Below are 18,932 nucleotides of genomic sequence, written 5' to 3' on the forward strand. Positions count from 1 at the left end.
ACCCAAGAGGCACAGGCCTGACACCCAGCCAGAGCACCAAGACCCTGTCAGCCACATGGCTCAGAAGAAAAGGGAGGAAAAAAGAATGAAAGAAAGAAAAAAATAAAATAAAGTTATTAAAATTAAAAATTAAAATAATTGTTAAAAATAAAAAAATTTTAAAGTAAGAAATAAAAGAACGAAAGAAAGAAGAGAGTAACCAAACCAAAAAACAAATCTACCAATGATAACAAGTGCTAAAAACTATACTAGAAAAAATAAATAAATGAAAAAAAATAGACGGACAGAATCCTAGGACAAATGGTAAAAGCAACGCTATACAGACAGAATCACACAAAGAAGCATACATATACACACTCAGAAAGAGAGAAAAAGGAAAAAAAAAAATATATATATATATATAAAAAGAAGGACAGAGCAACCAAATCAATAACAAATCTACCATGATAATAAACTGTAAATACTAAATTAGATAAACATAAACCAGAAAAAAATTAGATGCTGAAAGCAAACCCCAAGTCTACAGTTGCTGCCAAAGTCCACCGCCTCAATTTTGGGATGATTCGTTGTCTATTCAGGTATTCCCCTGATGAAGGGTACATCAAATTGATTGTGGAGGTTTAATCTGCTGCTCCTGAGGGTGCTGGGAGAGATATCCCTTTCTCTTCTTTCTTTGCACAGCTCCTGGGGTTCAGCTTTGGATATCGCCCTGCCTCTGCATGTAGGCCACCTGAGGGCATCTGTTCTTCGCTCACACAGGACAGGGTTAAAGGAGCGGCTGATTAGAGGGCTCTGGCTCACTCAGGCCACTGGGGCTGGGGGGGGTATGGAATGTGGGGCGAGCCTGTGGCAGCAGAGGCCAGCATGACATTGCACCAGCTTGAGGCGCACCGTGTGTTCTCCCGGGGAAGTCATCCCTGGATCATGGTACCCTGGCAGTGGTGGGCCGCACAGGCTCCCGGGAGGAGAGGTGTGGATAGTGACCTGTGCTTGTGCACAGGCTTCTTGGTGGCTGCAGCAGCAGCCTTAGCGTTTCATGCCCGTCTCTGGGGTCCGCGCTGATAGCCATGGCTCGCGCCTGTCTCTGAAGCTCATTTAGGTGGTGCTCTGAATCCTCTCTCCTCGCGCACCCTGAAACAGTGGTGTCTTGCCTCTTCGGCAGCTCCAGACTTTTTCCCGGACTCCCTCCCGGCTAGCTGTGGCCCACTAGCCCCCTTCAGGCTGTGTTCACGCAGCCAACCCCAGTCCTCTCCCTGGGATCTGACCTCCGAAGCCTGAGCCTCAGCTCCCAGCCCCCCACCCATCCTGGTGGGTGAGCAGACAAGCCTCTCAGGCTGGTGCGTGCTGGGCAGCACTGATCCTCTGTGTAGGAATCTCTCGGCTTTGCCCTCTGCACCCCTGTTGCTGCTCTCTCCTCCGTGGCTCCGAAGGTTCCCCCCAACCCCGACCCCCCACCTCCACCAGTGAAGGGCCTTCCTAGTGTGTGGAAACCTTTCCTCCTTCACAGCTCCCTCTGCAACGTGCAGGTCCCATCCCTATTCTTTTGTCTGTTTTTTCTTTTGCCCTACGCAGGTACGTGGGGAGTTTCTTGCCTTTGGGGAAGTCTGAGGTCTCCTGCCAGTGTTCAGTAGGTGTTCTGCAGGAGTTGTTCCACATGTAGGTGTATTTCTGATGTATTTGTGAGGAGGAAGATGATCTCCACGTCTTACTCCTATGCCATCTTGAAGGTCTCCCCTTTTTGTAGAGGCTTTAGTGTTTTCTCTGTATAATGTCATCTGCAAATAGTGACAGTTTTACTTCTTCTTCCTCCCATTTAGATGACTTTCATTTCTTTTCTTGCCTAATGGCTCTGGCCGGGACTTCCAATGCCTAAGTCAGCCTGCGCTTACTGGAAGCACCTGTCCAGGAAACCTAACACACATCAATTACAATCCTCCAACTCATCTTTAGTTAGTTTACCTTACACAAGAAGATAGGCCCTGCTAGCCTTATAAGGAAATCCCCATCCTCTTAGCCAATCATGCCCTGTTTCTGTGTTGCCTCTTCTAATGCTGTATAATACTCACTCTTGCCTAAAATCCCTCAGGAACAGTGTTCTGTTGCTTAATAGGTACTGTATTCCCCAACCCATGGTTTGTTTCCTCTTGAGTAAAGGACATCAAACTAGTTACAAATTGTTTTACTTTTGTCATTTGACAAGAGTAAATTTGGGATGTTGAAACATAGTGGACAGAACTCCAAATTTGGATTTAGAAGATTGGGATTAGGATCTGGGTTCTCTAGCTCAAGTGGAACAGTATGGTCCTATTTCATGCAATTTTGAATTAAATATTGAATATAAAGTATTAAGTCTCTCAATGCAAACAATTTGAAATAGTGTAATTCTCCCCCTAGATTTATCAAGATTTGCATAATTTCAAAGCTGTTTGGTTCTATTGAATTATAAGCTGTGTTTATTTTATTGAAATATTTCCACTTTAGCTAGTGAACAGAAATACCCAATATCTTCTTTTATGGGAATGGTCTTAAAATATATAAATCTCAGTTAGATTTTTCAAGGTCTTCAGGAAGACATCTCTTGTGTAAAAGACAATCTTTCTGTCCTAGGTTAGTCATCTTTCTTGTCTTCTCTTGATTATTCTTATTCTCACTGCAGAAAACTGGGAGAGTAAAATCCACCTCCTAGTTTTAAATGAGGAAATATAGGTTAAACATGCCTAGTTTAGTGTTGGTACAGATCAGGCACTCAGTGAATGTTATTTGGAAAGTGGACAAGATAGACAATATAATTTGAATGTCTGTTTTCTACTAGAAATTCTTACAACTCTAAGCAGTAAACTAGGTGATATCTCTGTATTACAGGTAAGGAAATAGGATCAGAGGAGATTCTACTTTGGGAATATGTGTGGATTTTGAACCGATGCCTGCCTTCCTACATGACTTACTTTATTCTTTGTTGAAATAGTGACTAAGGTAGGCAGAAATTATTTTAAAAATGGGACTGATAGGACTGAAGAGATAGTGATCTACGTTCCCTGTTTCTTAAGGGGTCAGAACATTAATAATCAGATGCACATTTTTTAAAAGAAATTTAAATAATCTCTTCCAGGGTTTCCTTTCCCCCAATTATGAAATGAATGTGATAATAACAAATAGTTCTTTTAATCAGGGGTGAAAGTCTTTAAAACTCCCAATTATTCAGAAGGACTTTAAGTCACTTTCACAGACATGTGCAGGTTTAAGATAATAGGAACTTTAGGGTAATATAGGATAGGGTATATTTATGACACTTTTCCTGTTTGTTCTAAGAGCTGGAAATATGTGCTCTTCTGAACTATGGAGATATCAGATGCATTAATCATGTAGTAATTAGAGCTCTTGGGAAGAACACGCTCTCATAAATGCAAGACATTTTTATTAACAATGGAGTGATTAGTTATAAAGCCATTTAATTTAAAATTTAAGCCAGCAATCGGAGGAAATAACATTCTAAATCAATTTCAGAATAGAATGGTCATAGATAAACCCTCAAGTGTGAGAAGATTGAAAAAAGTGACTGTTTTGACTCGCCACATCTTGGAAGGAAGATTTAGAAGATGCATATGTCTGTGAGGCCCCAGGGTAATACTCTGGGCATACTAGAGCAGATGGGCAAAAACTGGAATGAGGTTGGAAAATTCTTTCTTCTGGGTCATGGATTTGTACAAATTGTAAAACTTGGAAGGGCCTGAAGCAGTGGACATGCCATTGGACTAAAACTAGATTCTCTCAAGTTCTTTATGAGCCAGCTGAACTCACTAAAATCCCAACAAGGACAAAATATCATATTTCATCATTTCTACTTAGGGACACCTGTTTTTTTCCTTAACTCAGAAGTGGTTTTGAGCCTCTGAACCTGATTAGTAGACAGCTTTGCTCTTGTCATTGTGTATACTATCCTAGCCTCTGCTCATGGATCAGAATATAACCAAAGTAACATTTGTTTTAGTATGAAATATCTTTCTTCGAGAAATATCTTTCTTATGAAATATCTCAGATCTTAATCAATTTGTTTGTTCCTGCATATAAGCAGAAAACCCACAAATCACTTTACTGAGGCTGGGCTTGGGACATGCGGGAGGTGAGGTTGAAGGGTAGAAGAGCACGGTTGGGAGCAGGAAAAGATGTAGGATGACTCCTCTTACAGATGCCCCATCCAGACTATGCCTGAGCAGGTGGCAGGAAGACAAACCTGGAGAAGTTCTTGGCTTCTACTTCCCTTGTTCCCTTGGTCAGTTTGGACCTGCCCATTTGACAAACACATTAACACAGAAGTAGGCAAGTTAGTGTCTGCCCTCTCACACTTTAGTTTTTGTTAGAAACAGATTTTAAAGTTCTTCGGGACAAGGATGTCTTATTCACTTTTATATAACCCTCCTAACTATCAACATCCTTGATATGTAGTAGGTGATTGCTTTTTTTATTGAAGTATAGTTGACATTTAATGTTGTATTAGTTTCAGGTGTACAACATAGTGGTTCAACATTTGTATGTATAACACATTGATCACCATGATATGTCTAGTAACCATCTGTCACTGTACAAAGTTGCTACAATATTGTTGAATATATTCCCTATGTTGTACATAACTTACCTGTGACTTATTTTATAACTGGAAGTTTATACCTCTTGAATCCCCTTCACCTATATTGCACGATCTCCCACCCACCTTTCTTCTGGTGATCGTCAGTGCTGTTCTCTGTATCCACGTGTCTGTTTCTGTTTTGTTTTGCTTGTTCATTTGTTTTGTTGTTTAGGTTCCATATGTAAGTGAAATCATACAGTATTTGTCCTTCTCTGTCTGACTTATTTCACTTAGCGTAATGCCCTCTAGGTCCATCCATGTTGCTGCAAATGGCAAGATTTCATTCTTTTCTTATGACTGGGTAATATTCAGTGTGTGTGTGTGTGTGTGTTTATACCATCCTTTTTATCCCCTCTTCTATCAATGGACACTTAGATTGCTTTCATATCTTGGCTATTGTAAATAATGCTGCAATGAACATAGGGGTGCATATATCTTTTCAAATTACTATTTTCATTTTCTCTGGATAAGTACCCAGAAGTGGAATCATTGGGTCATAAGGTAGTTCTAGTTTTAATCTTTTGAGAAAACTCCATACTGTTTTCCATAGTGGCTGAACCAATTTACATTCCCACCAAAAGTTCATGAGGGTCCCCTTTTCTCTACATCCTCACCAACATTTATTTGTTGGCTATTATCAAAAAGACATTCTGACAAGTGTGAGATGATATCTCACTGTGGTTTTGATTTGCGTTTCCCTGATGATTAGTGATGTTGAGCATCTTTTCCTGTGTCTGTTGGCCGTCTGTATGTCTTCCTTGGAAAAATGTCTATTCAGGTCCTCTGCCCATTTCTTAATCAGATTTCTTTTTGTTATTGAGTTGTGTGAGTTCTTTGTATATTTTGGATATTAGCCCCTTATTGGATACATGATTTGCAAATATCTTTTCCCATTCAGTAGGCTGCCTTTTCATTTTGTTGATCATTTTCTTTGCTGTACAAAAGCTTTTTAGTTTGACATATTGCCATTTATTTATTTTTGCTTTTGTTTGTAAAATCCACGGGAATCCAGCAGTGTGTGGCCTGTAACCCTTCTCAACCTCCGTGGGTTCAAAGGATTAGATAAAACACTGTCTTTGGGGGAAAAAAAACTACTCTTTCTTAAAAGGGTTAAGTTTTAAAGGAATGGAAATTTCTGGAAATTTCTGGTTTAAATTGTTTAGAAATGAGAAGGGCCATTTCTTTAGGTCTACAAGTAGGGTGGCTTCTAAATACGATGTTTGAAATAATATTGTTAGTATAGAAACCTGAAACAAGCATCCCACCACAAAAATAAGTTTGCTTTTGCTGAACTCACTTGGGTTAAGTCTCCAAGGATTTCCTTAACACCAGTTTCAGAACACTGAGCTTCGAGGGAATTTTTGTAAAAGGACTGTTAACATCATCAGTAGCTCCCATCCACTGTGTGCCTCCAGTTGGTAAGTAGTAAAAGAGCATCTTGTTCAACAACCTTGTGAGCTTGGAGTATTATCTCCATTTTACAGACAAGGAAACTGAGGTCCAGATAATGGATGTGATTTGCCTAAGGTCACATACCTAGCATACTTGCAAGGAGAGCTGTCTCACTTGAAAACCATTGTTTAGGGAAACTTGGCCAGTATTTGAATAGCTGTAGAATTTTTCACAAGCAACTACTATGTCTAGGGAACTATTGGATACTAATGGAACCCTTTCATGTGGTGTGTCTTCTTGCCTGAAGCTGGAGGCTTAGAAAAATTAAAGAAAGGATCTTGGTAGTTCTAATTCATTCCTTTTCCTCAACTCTGCTCCCACTTTCCATTTTACCCCTCTAATAGGAAGGCATTCCTATGATTTTGCTCTAGAAGCTTGTGATGGCTACTTGGCAAATAGCCCCACCAAATTGTTCTAGTACAATATTTTAGAAAAATGATTTCTGACATATTGAGACACCTGACATATTGGCACTTGTACTGACTTCAGCCCATACCCCTAAGAGGGGAGCTTCGTCTGTATTGTCACCACAGTATATACTGCACCGTCAGACCCAAGTTCACTGCATCACATGAATATTTTGACCGCATGACAGTAGCCATCTGGATTTTCTGAGTTTCTCACTGATTTTGGTTTTAGTATTTCATTTATCAGGTAAAGAGGGGCTGTTTTATCCCATGGAAAATTTGTCAGAGGTTTGGCATTCTTCAAATACTGTAGTGGTTCAACTGCTGAACATATAAAAATCTTTCATTTTGGGTTTGTGTGTCCTTGTATTGAATACAGATTCATTTTGGCTTTGGTGTGTTTATGATACTCTCTAGAATTAGCTTCTGGAGTTTTTGTAAATTAATGAGTGGGGTTTCTCATGGGATAATGGGACCAACATAGTGATTTCTTTGGATTCAGTGTAGCCAACGACAGGTGTAGGGGTGTGTGTGCGCGTGTGTTTGGGGGGGGGGAGGGGAGGGGAGGGGAGAGTACCAAGCATACTTGGGATTTGGATTTTATAAAAATGACTTGTTCCTTGGTTTTCAGATTAAAGTTCTTTCTTATTATAGGAATAATGTATGATTATTGTATAGATGAGTACCCAAAAGAAAAAAGAAATGACATCTTAAGTGTTAGTCCCTGTTAAGATTTTGGTTTACTTGATGCCAATTTGTGTGTGTGTGTGTGTCTGTGTGTACATTCATACATGTTTGTGCAAAAATGAGCTTATGCTATAAATATTCTAGAAATTGTATTTGCAAATCTATTCATTAAATACTCTTCTCTCATATTTTTAATATAAAAAATAAATTGTAAATTTTAGGTTATTATTATTTTTTCTTTATTCTGAAATCTTGCAGCAACTGACTGTTAGAAAGAGGCTTTTTACGTTTCGGATCACTCATGGGCCCCCTTCCCCACAGCCCTTGGTAGCGTGTGTTTTGTACGGCTGCTGCCCTGCCCTGTGGCCCACACCCCGCCGGAGAACACTGTGGAACTGCTGGCTGCGGACAGTTCATCTACTTTTCCTATTTTTCTTGCAGGAGACAGAGCATGTGGTACCCAGCCAGTCAGAGTGTCGGGGGAGAACAGGAACGCCAGCTCAGGACAGTCCACAGAACCACACCTTCAGGTGCCAAGAAACCGTGCGAGCTCAACGAAGGTGGGTCCCTTGTTGTCAGAAGTTGCACTGGGCCTTGGGGTCCTTTCCCAGAAACGCTAACACCTGTGCTTGCTACCCCTGCACAAGAGGCAAGGCTTTCTGACTTTTGCTGGCATCCCTTGAAGGTCAGAGAAGCTCCTTAAAGGGGCCTAGAAGGAGAATCATTGAGTCTAAGGGAAATGTAAGTAACCTACTTTCTCTGCCTTCAGTTTGAAGATAATCAGCCTTAAGGCTCAGAGAGGAGCGGAGACTGTCCTGCCCTGAGAGAGAGAAATGCTGATTCCATTTTGTCGTCTTTCATTCCACGCTAGAGAGGAGTGGGTTTTCTTCTGTGATGATGGTAATTGGCTATGACAGTGTAGAAGTCAGGCCAATTGCTTTTCGCATATTCTGTCATTTAGCCCTCACTCCTTCCCCGAAAAGTGGGTACCCCTAGCCCCATTTTATGGAGAAGGAGCCTGAGGCTGAGACGTCAAGGCACTTGACTGATATTGTACAAGTGAAAAAGGCTGAGCCAGAATTTGAGCCTACAGATGTCTGATTGCAGCATAGCAGCCGTGGCTCCTGTGCTGATCCAGGTGGTGTCTCTAAGCCCTGAGGTGGCCCTGGGGCTGACCCCTCTGGTCTCCCGGACCTGCTAGAGACGGCCCTGGGTCAGGGCAAGAATGTGGATGGGAGGCTGTCCGAAGCAAGGTTGGCATGGCATTCGGATGGGAGCCTGGCCTTGCAGCTGTCTATGGAAAGTCTCTTCTGGAAATAAACAGAAGAAAGAATTCAACTGCTAGTTGTGTCAGCTGTCTTTGTAGGATCTTGTGTACAGTGTAATCATAGCTCTCACTCAGTGGGAAGGGAGGGATGTGCTTCTGGGCATGACTTTTCGCAATTTTTTCTAAGGCAGCAGAGTCTAAATGAATCAACAACGACAGACAAGATTGGCTGTGCTATGAAATTGTGCTTTTTAAAAAATTTTTATCAGAGTATAGTTGATTTAAAATGTTGTGTTAGTTTCTGCTGTACAGCAAAGTGAACCAGTTATACATATACATATATCCACTCCTTTTTAGCTTCTTTTCCCATATACATTACAGAGTATTGAGAAGAGTTCCCTGTGCTATACAGTAGGTCCTTATTAGTTATCTATTTTATATATAGTGAAGTTGTGCTTTAAAATATTCAACGTACTAATTTTAGAATCAGAGAGCCCCAAAGGGTTGATGGAGACCCCAAAATAAGGTGATCCATTATCCAGTTGAATTCTTCGACACCTTTTCTCACCTCCTCACTGGTTGCCATCTCTTGTCTGTTTATTCTTACTTGACCTCAGATCGAGTAAGACCCAGCCCTGTGATTTCTCTGCTAATCGGGACACTCACCTTCCTGTTGGAGGCCTTACTATAGCAAAGCTGTTTTAGGTTGACTAGAATCAATTTAGGCAGTGACCCTGTCTCCCCCCACCAGACTGGTGACTGCATCTGTCAGCAAGAATAAGGCCAACTATATTCCCATGCATATTTCAAAATCATAAAAAAGGCAGAAAAAAACACACACAAAAAACAAGACGAAATCCTTCATGCTTGCGTATGAAATGCATGGTGTCCTTTGGGCTGGATACTCCACAGAGGCTGATAGGGGAAAATGACATTAGCAATCTACCTTCTCAAAGACGCTCGATGTTTGGTAAACTTAAAACCACTCTATTTCCCATCTGCAGTGGAGAAGGTAAATGGTAATATTACTGTTATCAGAGGGCAAGTCAGAAATTTAATAGGATTCTGCGCTGGGGATCATTCACATATGACTAGGGAGAGCTAAGTGTATTGAATTAGAAAAGTCCTCATGAGGAAACATACAGAGCAGCAACTCTTACACTTGGGGGTGGGGAGTTATAGTTCATTCGGATTCTCAGATCTGTGGCACTTTTCCTCAGAAAAAAAGAGATGCACATACACACAAAAGTTTGTGTAACATTTTAGGCGGTTGCTAGACCTCTTCTGCATGTCAGGAGAAGGAACCGAATGCATGGTCACTGGGCAGCCTTCCTCATTGAGTCAGGCTTGTCTCCTCCAAAACAGATCTGGCCTGTCTTCCTGTATGCTTTAGCAAGCCTCCATAGGACCCCAAATACCTTGTTGTTCTTTTCTTCTTTTTCCTTTCTAGCCTCCCTGTTCTACTTTGACAGGATCTAGCTTTCTGAGCTAGCAGCATTCCACAATTGCCTGTGCACCAGAGCTGACAGTCACAGCGTCTGGTGTTAAGTTGCAGATCAGGAGTTGTGAGGCCAGTTACGTCTGGTATATTAGGTTGAGTACTTAGATCAGGATGGTAACCTTTAAACTACAGGGTTTTTTTTTTTTGTCACAGCCATGGTGGCGTCACCTAGGATCACTCTAGTGGAACTTAAAAAGAAAACTCTAAATATTACAGGGATTGTGAAATTTGATGAACTGGTGAAACGAGAGCTGAGGCTAAAAACAACTTTGAGTCAGGTAGCTCACATCCCTGATAACATTGCTCTTCCATTTTAAAACCAGCAAACGGCCAGTTGCAGGCATATCGTGTCCAATAAGATCTCGATGGAGACGTGAGGACTGTAATAGAGCAACTCCAGACCTAAGTCTGGCTCAAAGTGAGGGAAGAAGCCAGGCTAAATCTCAGCAGGTGTAAAATGCCACCTTCTTGGGGAGGGGGGCTGGGGAAGAGCACGATCTTATCGTATGAACACTTTGAGAAAGGAAGGAAAGGTCCTTCTGCAGCAGGGAGCTGTCACGGGGTCACATGTGGTTTGGGTGAGACTCAGAAGGGTAGCTAGTGTTCAGAGAATGAATCCCTCCTTGTAGAAGTGAGGTTTTGGAGCTGCTTGTGTCGTGGGGTGGTACTGATCTTCTCACGCGTGCCGAAGAGAAATAGTTTCATACCTTCAGCTCGGAGGGCATGTTGTTGAGCTCTTCCTAGCGCAAGGGACGTTTATCTGTGTGTCTAAATGCGCTTTAGGGAGGTCTGTGAATGTTTTTGCCAAAGTTTGAGTGTCTGTATACTATATTGGTTTTCTGTTGCTACTGTAACAAATGACCACAAACCTGTGACTTAAAACAACACAAATGTATAATCTTATACTTCTGTAGGATAGATGACCCACATGGGTCTCACTGGGGTAAAATAAAGGTGTCAGCAGGCCTGCGTTCCTTTCTGGAGGTTCGAGGGGAGAATGGATATATTTCCTTGCCTTTTCCAGTTTCCAGGTGCTGCGTACATTGCTTGGCTTATGGTCTTTTCCTCCATTTTCAAAGCTAGCAACATTGCATTTCTCTTAGCATTCTTCCGTATGTTTCCTTCTGACCGTATTACTGAGTCCAAGCTCCTACTGCTTGTCTCATGAGAGGCCGTTAAATCGAGAATGAGGTCTTGGGGCAAGGAAGAGTGACTTTATTCGGAAAGCCAGCGGACTGAGAAGAAGGTGGACTCGTGTCCCAAAGAACCATCTTCCCTGAGTTAGAATTCAGGCTGCTTTTGTACTAAAGAGGGAGAGGATGTGGCTGGTTGGCGCATGCTTCTTGGTGCCGGAATCCTTTGCTCTTGCAGCTGCCAACGTAGGTCTGATCACAGTGTTCCCATAAACCTCCAACAAGACAAAGGTTAGTCTCTGTTCTGCAACTTTTAATCTCTGTATGAATGGAAAAGTGTTAAACCTTTAAAGGTCAGAGCCTTGAGAATGGGCTACCATGAATATTTCAGGCTATGGGCAACATTTTTTTTTTTTTACAAAGGTACAGAGCCAACAGACAACAAGGGTTAGAGCTAAAGGAACAGATTCAATATGGGGTCAGGTTTGTTATTTTCTTACAACCAAGGGCAGGAAAATGTTCTGATTTTAAGGATTCAGGTGATTAGATTGGGTCCACTCAGCCCACTATAATCTCTCCATCTCAAGGTCCTTAGCTTAATCATACCAGCAGAATCCCTTTTGTCATGTAAGGTAACAAGGGGAGGGGGATAAGGAATAAGCACCTAGACATCTTCGTGGGCCACATTATTCCACCTACTACATATGTTTATTTTTCCAGGGAAAAATCTCTAAAGCATTTATCAGAATTTCCTATGCTACCAATGATCCCCCAAAAGGTTTAGACTCACTGTCTTAATCTCTTCCTACCTCCAAGTTTGCTTGCTCTTCTGAATTCCCTCAACAGAGCCAACCTCAGATATTGATGTAGCCCACTCTGTCCTCTTTCTTTGCACCCTTCCTTCTATTTACCAGCTCCCCTCAGCTTTCTATTATATTCCTTGGCAGTATAGCGCCCCATATCAGAGATCTCAAACTCAGTGTCCTGCACGTTTATCTAGTGTGGAGGTATATTTGACTTGTAGACTGTTGTAAACATATTTTGATTCAGTGTTTAAATATCAGAGTCTTTATGGCTTTTTTACATTGTTTTGGAAAATCTGAAAATGGGATAACCCAGGATGTACATTCCTACAAGGCAGCAGATAGCTGGAGTTGAGGGGCAGCTCTCCATTTTTTCACAGTTCCGACCCAGATCTCTTTATTAATTTATTATGCTTTTGCCTGGCTGCTATAGGCATTTGATTTAAAATGCCTGCTTCCATCCTTTTCTTCCCAGCAACTGCTCATCCTTAGGACTCTAGCAGCCTGGAGCTAAGCCCTAATAAGGTGAAGGCTGATAATACCTTAATGCCTCCTTCTCCAAGATGATGTGTTTACATTTTTTTTTTAAACAGCTTTATTGGAGTATAATTGCTTTACAGTGGTGTGTTAGTTTGTGCTGTATAACAAAGTGAATCAGCTATACATATACATATATCCGGATGTGTTTACACTTTAACTTGGATTTTCAGTGCATCTGAGTGGTGAGGCTGCATGTTAGCCTTCTCTGGCATGCTCCTACGTAGCTGGAGCTTTTCAAAACACGTAAAAGTATAGAACTGCATTTAGTCATGCAGCCTTAGTAATCATTTAATACAATCCTCTCATTTTCTAGTTTGACCCCCAGTGAGGCTGTGATTCGGTTAAGCCCTCACTTCCCTTGTAATAGAACCAAGATAAGCACCATCAGTCTGTTTAGAGCAGTCAGTTGATGAATGTGCATCAGTTTGATTGATTTTTATGGCTAAAGCCAGCGCCAATTCTGTGAACGCTCAGCTATGACAAAGGGGAATTTATGAATGTAAGAGAATACAATGAAGTTGGGGATTTCTTACCCAGCTAAGTAAATTTACTTTTGAGAGTGATTAACTCCCTTGTGTTTAAAATATTGTATTAAAATTTATGACAGCATTAAGCCTTTTAATGTCGTTAAAGACCTCGCCTGTATAAACAAGGAGCGATCCTGTAGCAATGTGTCGCTACTAATTAAGTTGGTGGTTACATTTGTGAATTGGAGTTCATTAGCCTCTTTATCGGAAAGTCCCCAGTTAGGGGGGGTTGAAGGTTGGGGTATTAGCAAGGATAATGGCCTTTGATGGCTTTGACTATTTTTGTAACATTCCAGATGAAAGAAAAAGCTTTGTTGCTTTATGGAAAGAGGGAGTTTTGTTGCCAGCAACTTTTCCACGGGGGATAAATCCTTTCATCTTTTGTTTTTGAGATAGACAACTTGTGTTTGTTTTAATAGCTACTTGTTTCTTGTTCAAATGTTTTTTGAGAAGTAGGCAGAGTCTAAATGGGCTCTGCTAAAAAGAGAAAGAATGAGTAAGGGAATGAGCACCCAGAGAGTTTTAATAATAAAGAGCTTAAGATCTGCCTTCTTGGACTGTAGCAGAGCAGCGGCTCTGCGTGCTGTCAGCGTGTTCTTCTTGTTAGTGTGCTTTTAGGATTTCTTTTTCTTTTTTTAAATGGGGGGTAGGGGTATAGTAAAGATAAAAACATTAGTTTGTCTTGACAATATTTTGAGAGTCCCTGGTATGCAGTTGGGTAATGAGTGGGTTCTAAAAATAGCTTTCTTTGCTTATACTGCATAGGAAGGCAGCCGTGTAGTGAGGGCTCTTCTCATCTCCCCATCCTGCCTTCACCCCCATGGGTGCAGAAGCAAGCTGGTGGAATGGAAAAAACATTCAAATTAAGAAATGCAGGGTCTTAAATACCATATGATATCACGTATATGTGGAATCTAAAATATGACACAAATGAACCTATCTACGAGACAGAAACAGACTCACAGACATAGAGAACAGACTTGTGGTTGCCAAGGGGGAGGTTGGTGGGGGGGAGGAATGGACAGGGAGTTTGGGATAGCAGATGCAAACTATTATATATAAGATGGATAAACAACAAGGTCCTGCTGTATAGCACAGGGAACAATATTCAATATCCTGTGATAAACCATAATGGAAAAGAATATGAAAAAGAATATATATAAGTATAACTGAGTCACTTTGCTGTACAGCAGAAATTAACACAACATTGTAAATCAACTGTACTTCAGTAAAATAAATTAAAAAAAAAAAAAAGAAACGCAGGGTCTTATGTCTATCAGGTGACCTTGGTCACGTCCCTGAAATCCCTAAGTCCCCGCCCCAGACACAAGTTTGGGTCAGATGATTTCTAAATTCCCCTGTGGCTCTAACCCTGAAAATGCTCAACACTCTGGATGTTTAAAGGATTAGACACAGGAAGACTTTAGCTTAATAATACAAGCTCTTGCAGTCACAGATAAAAATAATTCATCCTCCCTGCTGTAGAGCACAAAAAAATCCCACACCAAATCCTTAAACTGTTGATTGAAAAAGAGCCCACACTTGATTATTCTGGGAACGAAGCCCTCTTTTCCTTCTTCTTTTCTTTTTCTTTTTTTCTGAAGGAGTCTGCCCTTGATCACTTGATAAAATGTTAGCTCGTTCGCTGGACAGTGTTTCGCATAAACATAAAAGGGAAACTCATTCTTTCATTAAAAAAATCATAATAATAAGTGAAACATGGTTTTATTGGAAAATACAGTAAATTCCAAGGAAATAAAAATTTCTTGTAATCGTACCACTCATATATAACCTCTGTTACCACTGTAGTGTATGTTTTTATGTTGTTGCTATTGTTTTAATGTGGGCATAAAGAAGAATGGTGTGTGAAAGGGACTTCCTGATTCATTAGGGTTTGAATCTGTTAGAAGTACTGTTTATTTAAAGCAGGCCCCAGAGTATAAAGCTAGACTAGAATGCATTCTGATGATACAGTCTTTATACAGAAGCTAATAGAGTAATGGTTTAATTATCACAAGGCTGCTGAGTTCATCTATAACTAAGGTGAACAAATTTGATTTTCTATAACAAATACTTTAACATACAATTTTCTATAAGAAACTTGTTTTACAAACTTTGGTGTCATTATAGCCCTGTGCTAGAAATGATATTTCTAGAAGATTGAACAAAAAACTTTGTCCTTAACATCTCAATATCTTGGAAAGCTTCTTGGCCTAACTTGGAATAGATTTAAGAGAGAAATTTCCATAATGATTATAGGAGACAGTGTGTGTTTAAACTTAAATCTAATTTAGAACTTTGACTAGCTGTTTAAGTGTGCGGTGTTCCTGAGGCCATAGGCTGTTCTTCAGCTTACTCTTCATCTTCCCAATGAGGCAATGGTTCTGTGATGTATTATGACACACACACACACACACACACACACACACACACACACACACACACACACACACACACACACACACACACACGTCCTATATAATGACACACACAGCTCCCACCACACCCCTCTATTTTTTTCCTTTATCAGTGCTAGATAAAACATTTTTGATGTAATTTATACATATGTATATATATGAAATATATATATATCAATTTTCTTCATATATGTGAAATCTTAGAGACATATTTCTGTGTATCTTGTTTGTCCCACTTAATACTGTATTTTTCAACATCATAAAATATTCTAAAATATTCATGGCTGGAAATATTCTATTCTATGGATATACCATCATTGATTTAACTAATTCCAAATTATTTGATATTTTGGTTAGTTCTAGGATTTATATCTGTAGATATTTCTGTAGTAACAATTGTTGAAAAATATTTTTATGTACATCCATTGTAGTTTCCTTGGTTTGTACTTAAGGGTAATAGCTGTCTAGGTGTAGGATTTGCAATGGGTAACCCAGCTGAGACTTAGAATGTAAATTTTTCAATTATCTGATCATGGAAGGAGATAGGAATATAATGGATAATTGATACCTCTGAGAGAACTAGATAGAAAGTCACGTGGCTGGATTCCTATATGTGGTGGAATCATAGGATAGTGGCTCTGGGTGAAACACTTTAGACAGTTCAATCCAATCCCCTTCTCCACACTTGGATACTCTAGATACTTCTATTTCATCCACTAGCCGTCATCGTTTTCTAGTTCAGATTGTGCTGAGAGCAAGTGCCCGTGACTCTCACATTCCCAGAGGACATTTGGAAGTTCTGCGGGGGTGGAACAATTCTTTGTTGTGTGGGGCTTCCCCACGCATGTCAGGGACACCCCAACCTCTGTGCCCATCACAAATAACCCTCAGTTGCCTAAATGCTCCCTAGAGGGCATACCACCACCCGCTTAAGAAATGCCAATCTGCATGATAGATATTTAAAACCACATTCTGTGGGAGTCTTTACTTACATGGGCACATGTTCATGATCTAGTGGGGAAAAAAGCAATTACATAACAGTATTACACTGTGATCTTGAGACAGTCCTCAGACGTACCCCTCTGAAAGTTGGGGATCCCAGTGTTTATCCACACGCTCTCCTCCGTGTTCCGCTGGCTAAGGATTGCCCCCAGCAGAGGTTAACTCTCCCACACTTTCAGGTTAAGGGATTGAGCTCTGCCTTGAGGCAGAAAAATGAAGAGACTTGGCAGGTGCTTGAGGCGGGTAATGGCGAGTGAGCAGAGCTGTCTGTGGAACGGAAGCGTCTGCTGAGATCACTCTGCCCCCTGGGCTGAGCGTTCCTTGCCCCAGGAGCAGGTGTCTGATCATTCTGTACTAAGTGAGTGGAATAGTGCGATGATGGAAGCAGAGAGCCTGTGTCCTGCTCAGCAAACCAGGTGTTGCACTCATCATTATTAATGAAAATGCATTATTGGGACGTCTGCTCCTGCTGGGTCTCCTGTCCTCAATATCCTGTCCCAACTCTACCTTCTTACCTCTCCCAGTCCCGATATTGTGGGCCTGACTCACTGCTCAGTTATTCTCCAGGCATTAGCGTGGTTCTGGCTGTTTCTGGGCTCTGTTCCAGCCCACCAGGGAGGGGTGCCTATTCCAGTGCGCTGGGCTGCCTTGTGTTTCGAGTTTCTCAGAGCGTCTCCAGGGACTTAGCCCTTCCCTCTTCTGGAATGTGTCCCCTGGGAGGCCAGGCCAAAAACACCCAGGTCACTCCCATACTCCCAGAAGTCCCCAACCTGCGCCCTTCAGCCGTTGGTCTTCTCACATGTGGTTGCACCTGAACCTTTAGAATGATGTTTTCCGGTTGGGGGTGCCCTGGAGTGCTTGCTAATTTCACATGACCAGCCCACGCCTCAGGAAATCCTGACCTGGTGAGAGTGGGTCCAGGAATCTCTGTTCGTTTGTTTTTCTAAATTAATTTTTATTGGAGTATAGTTGCTTTACAGTGTGTTAGTTTCTACTGTACACAAAGTGAATCAGCTATCCATATACACATATCCCCTCTTCTTTGGAGTTCCTTCCCATTTAGGTCACCACAGAGCACTGAGTAGAGTTCCCTGAGCTATACAGTAGGTTCTCATTAGTTGTCTATTTCATACATAGTATCAATAGTGTATATATGTCACTCCCAGTCTCCCAGTTCATCCCACACCCCCCTTTTCCCCCTTGGTGTCCCTATGTTTGTTCTCTACGTCTGTGTCTCTATTTCTGCTTTGCAAATAAGATCATCTGTACCATTTTTCTAGATTCCACATATATGGGTTAATATACCATATTTGGTTTTCTCTTTCTTTTTTTAAAATTAATTAATTAATTAATTTATGGCTGTGTTGGGTCTTCGTTGCTGTGCGCGGGCTTTCTCTAGTTGCAGCAAGCAGGGGGCTACTCTTCGTTGCGGTGCGTGGGCTTCTTATTGCGGTGGCTTCTCTTGTCACAGAGCACGGGCTCTATGCGTGGGTGTTTCAGTAGTTGTGTCACGTGGGCTCAGTAGTTGTGGCTTGTGGGCTCTAGAGCACAGGCTCAGTAGTTGTGGCACACGGGCTTAGTTGCTCCGCGGCATGTGGGATCTTCCCGGACCAGGGCTCGAACCCGTGTCCCCTGCATTGGCAGGCGGATTCTTAACCACTGCGCCACCAGCGAAGTCCCTGTTTCTCTCTTTCTGACTTCCTTCACTCTGTATGACAGTCTCTAGGTCCATCCACGTCTCTACAGATGACCCAGTTTCGTTCCTTTTTATGGCTGGGTAATAAGGAATCTGTTGTTAATAACACTGGTTGATTCTAGTCTTCAGAGAAGTACAGTGGGAGGAGGGAGCCAAGCTTGGGTCCCCGCTGCTGGGGGGCCTATTCCTGGGGGTCAGCATTCCACCTCCAGCCCCAACACCCTTGTCCGCCTCTGAGAGTTCACTGGCCTGGACGAGGGGCTACGTGGATGGAAAAGTCAGCTCTCGGCGTCTAGTTTTGTTTTCTGTCAGCCATCTCTTTGAAAGCCATTTTGAACTCTGTGCCTCGGTTTCTTTCTCTTTGGAGTTGGCTGCCCAATATTTGATCTCAGTTGTTTAGTGTAGAAATTTGGTAAAAACCAGTAAGAGAATGTTTTTAATAGAGCCTACACTCTGCAGGGAAAGGAGCTTTATATTTGCTGGTATCGAGGGCTGTTACCGTTTGTGATAATATTACTGGAATTCCTTGGCATCTTGCCTGTGTCTGCATATAGAGCGATTGTTTGTATATAATGAATATTGTGCTCAGAGGGTTGTCCTCTTGGGATATACCTTTTGTTTTCAAAGAGTTTCAGGAAACAACAGTCGTCCAGCCAGCAGACACTCATCCGGGTATACATTAGTGCATCCTGTGTTGTTCTCTAATACAGAGGCTCATCCGAGGCAGTGGAATATCTTGAACTCTTAAGATGTGACCCATGGTAGACACTGTTTAGCTTCCAGGTTCTGGTTCTTTATTGAAGGACTCTGAGAAGCGTGTTGGATGCTCTGCTTTTACTTTCTGCCCAGATTTTCTAAACGTGTGTTGGAAAGCAA

At 41.6% G+C, this 18,932-nt stretch overlaps 1 protein-coding gene across 6 annotated transcripts in view; it reads left to right on the top strand.

The window, feature by feature from the left end:
- The window catches only part of FAM13C (family with sequence similarity 13 member C), a 132,659-nt gene that overhangs the window by 53,408 nt on the left and 60,319 nt on the right, over positions 1–18,932 (top strand). For all 6 annotated transcript variants that reach the window (XM_036828123.1, XM_036828124.1, XM_036828121.1 and 3 more), the window contains one exon: positions 7,612–7,730. In XM_036828123.1, coding sequence (XP_036684018.1) covers positions 7,612–7,730 — 119 coding nt within the window. The remainder of the gene's footprint in view (positions 1–7,611; positions 7,731–18,932) is intronic.

This window comes from Balaenoptera musculus, chromosome 16 (genome assembly GCF_009873245.2).
Source record: "Balaenoptera musculus isolate JJ_BM4_2016_0621 chromosome 16, mBalMus1.pri.v3, whole genome shotgun sequence".
Taxonomy (NCBI): domain Eukaryota; kingdom Metazoa; phylum Chordata; class Mammalia; order Artiodactyla; family Balaenopteridae; genus Balaenoptera; species Balaenoptera musculus.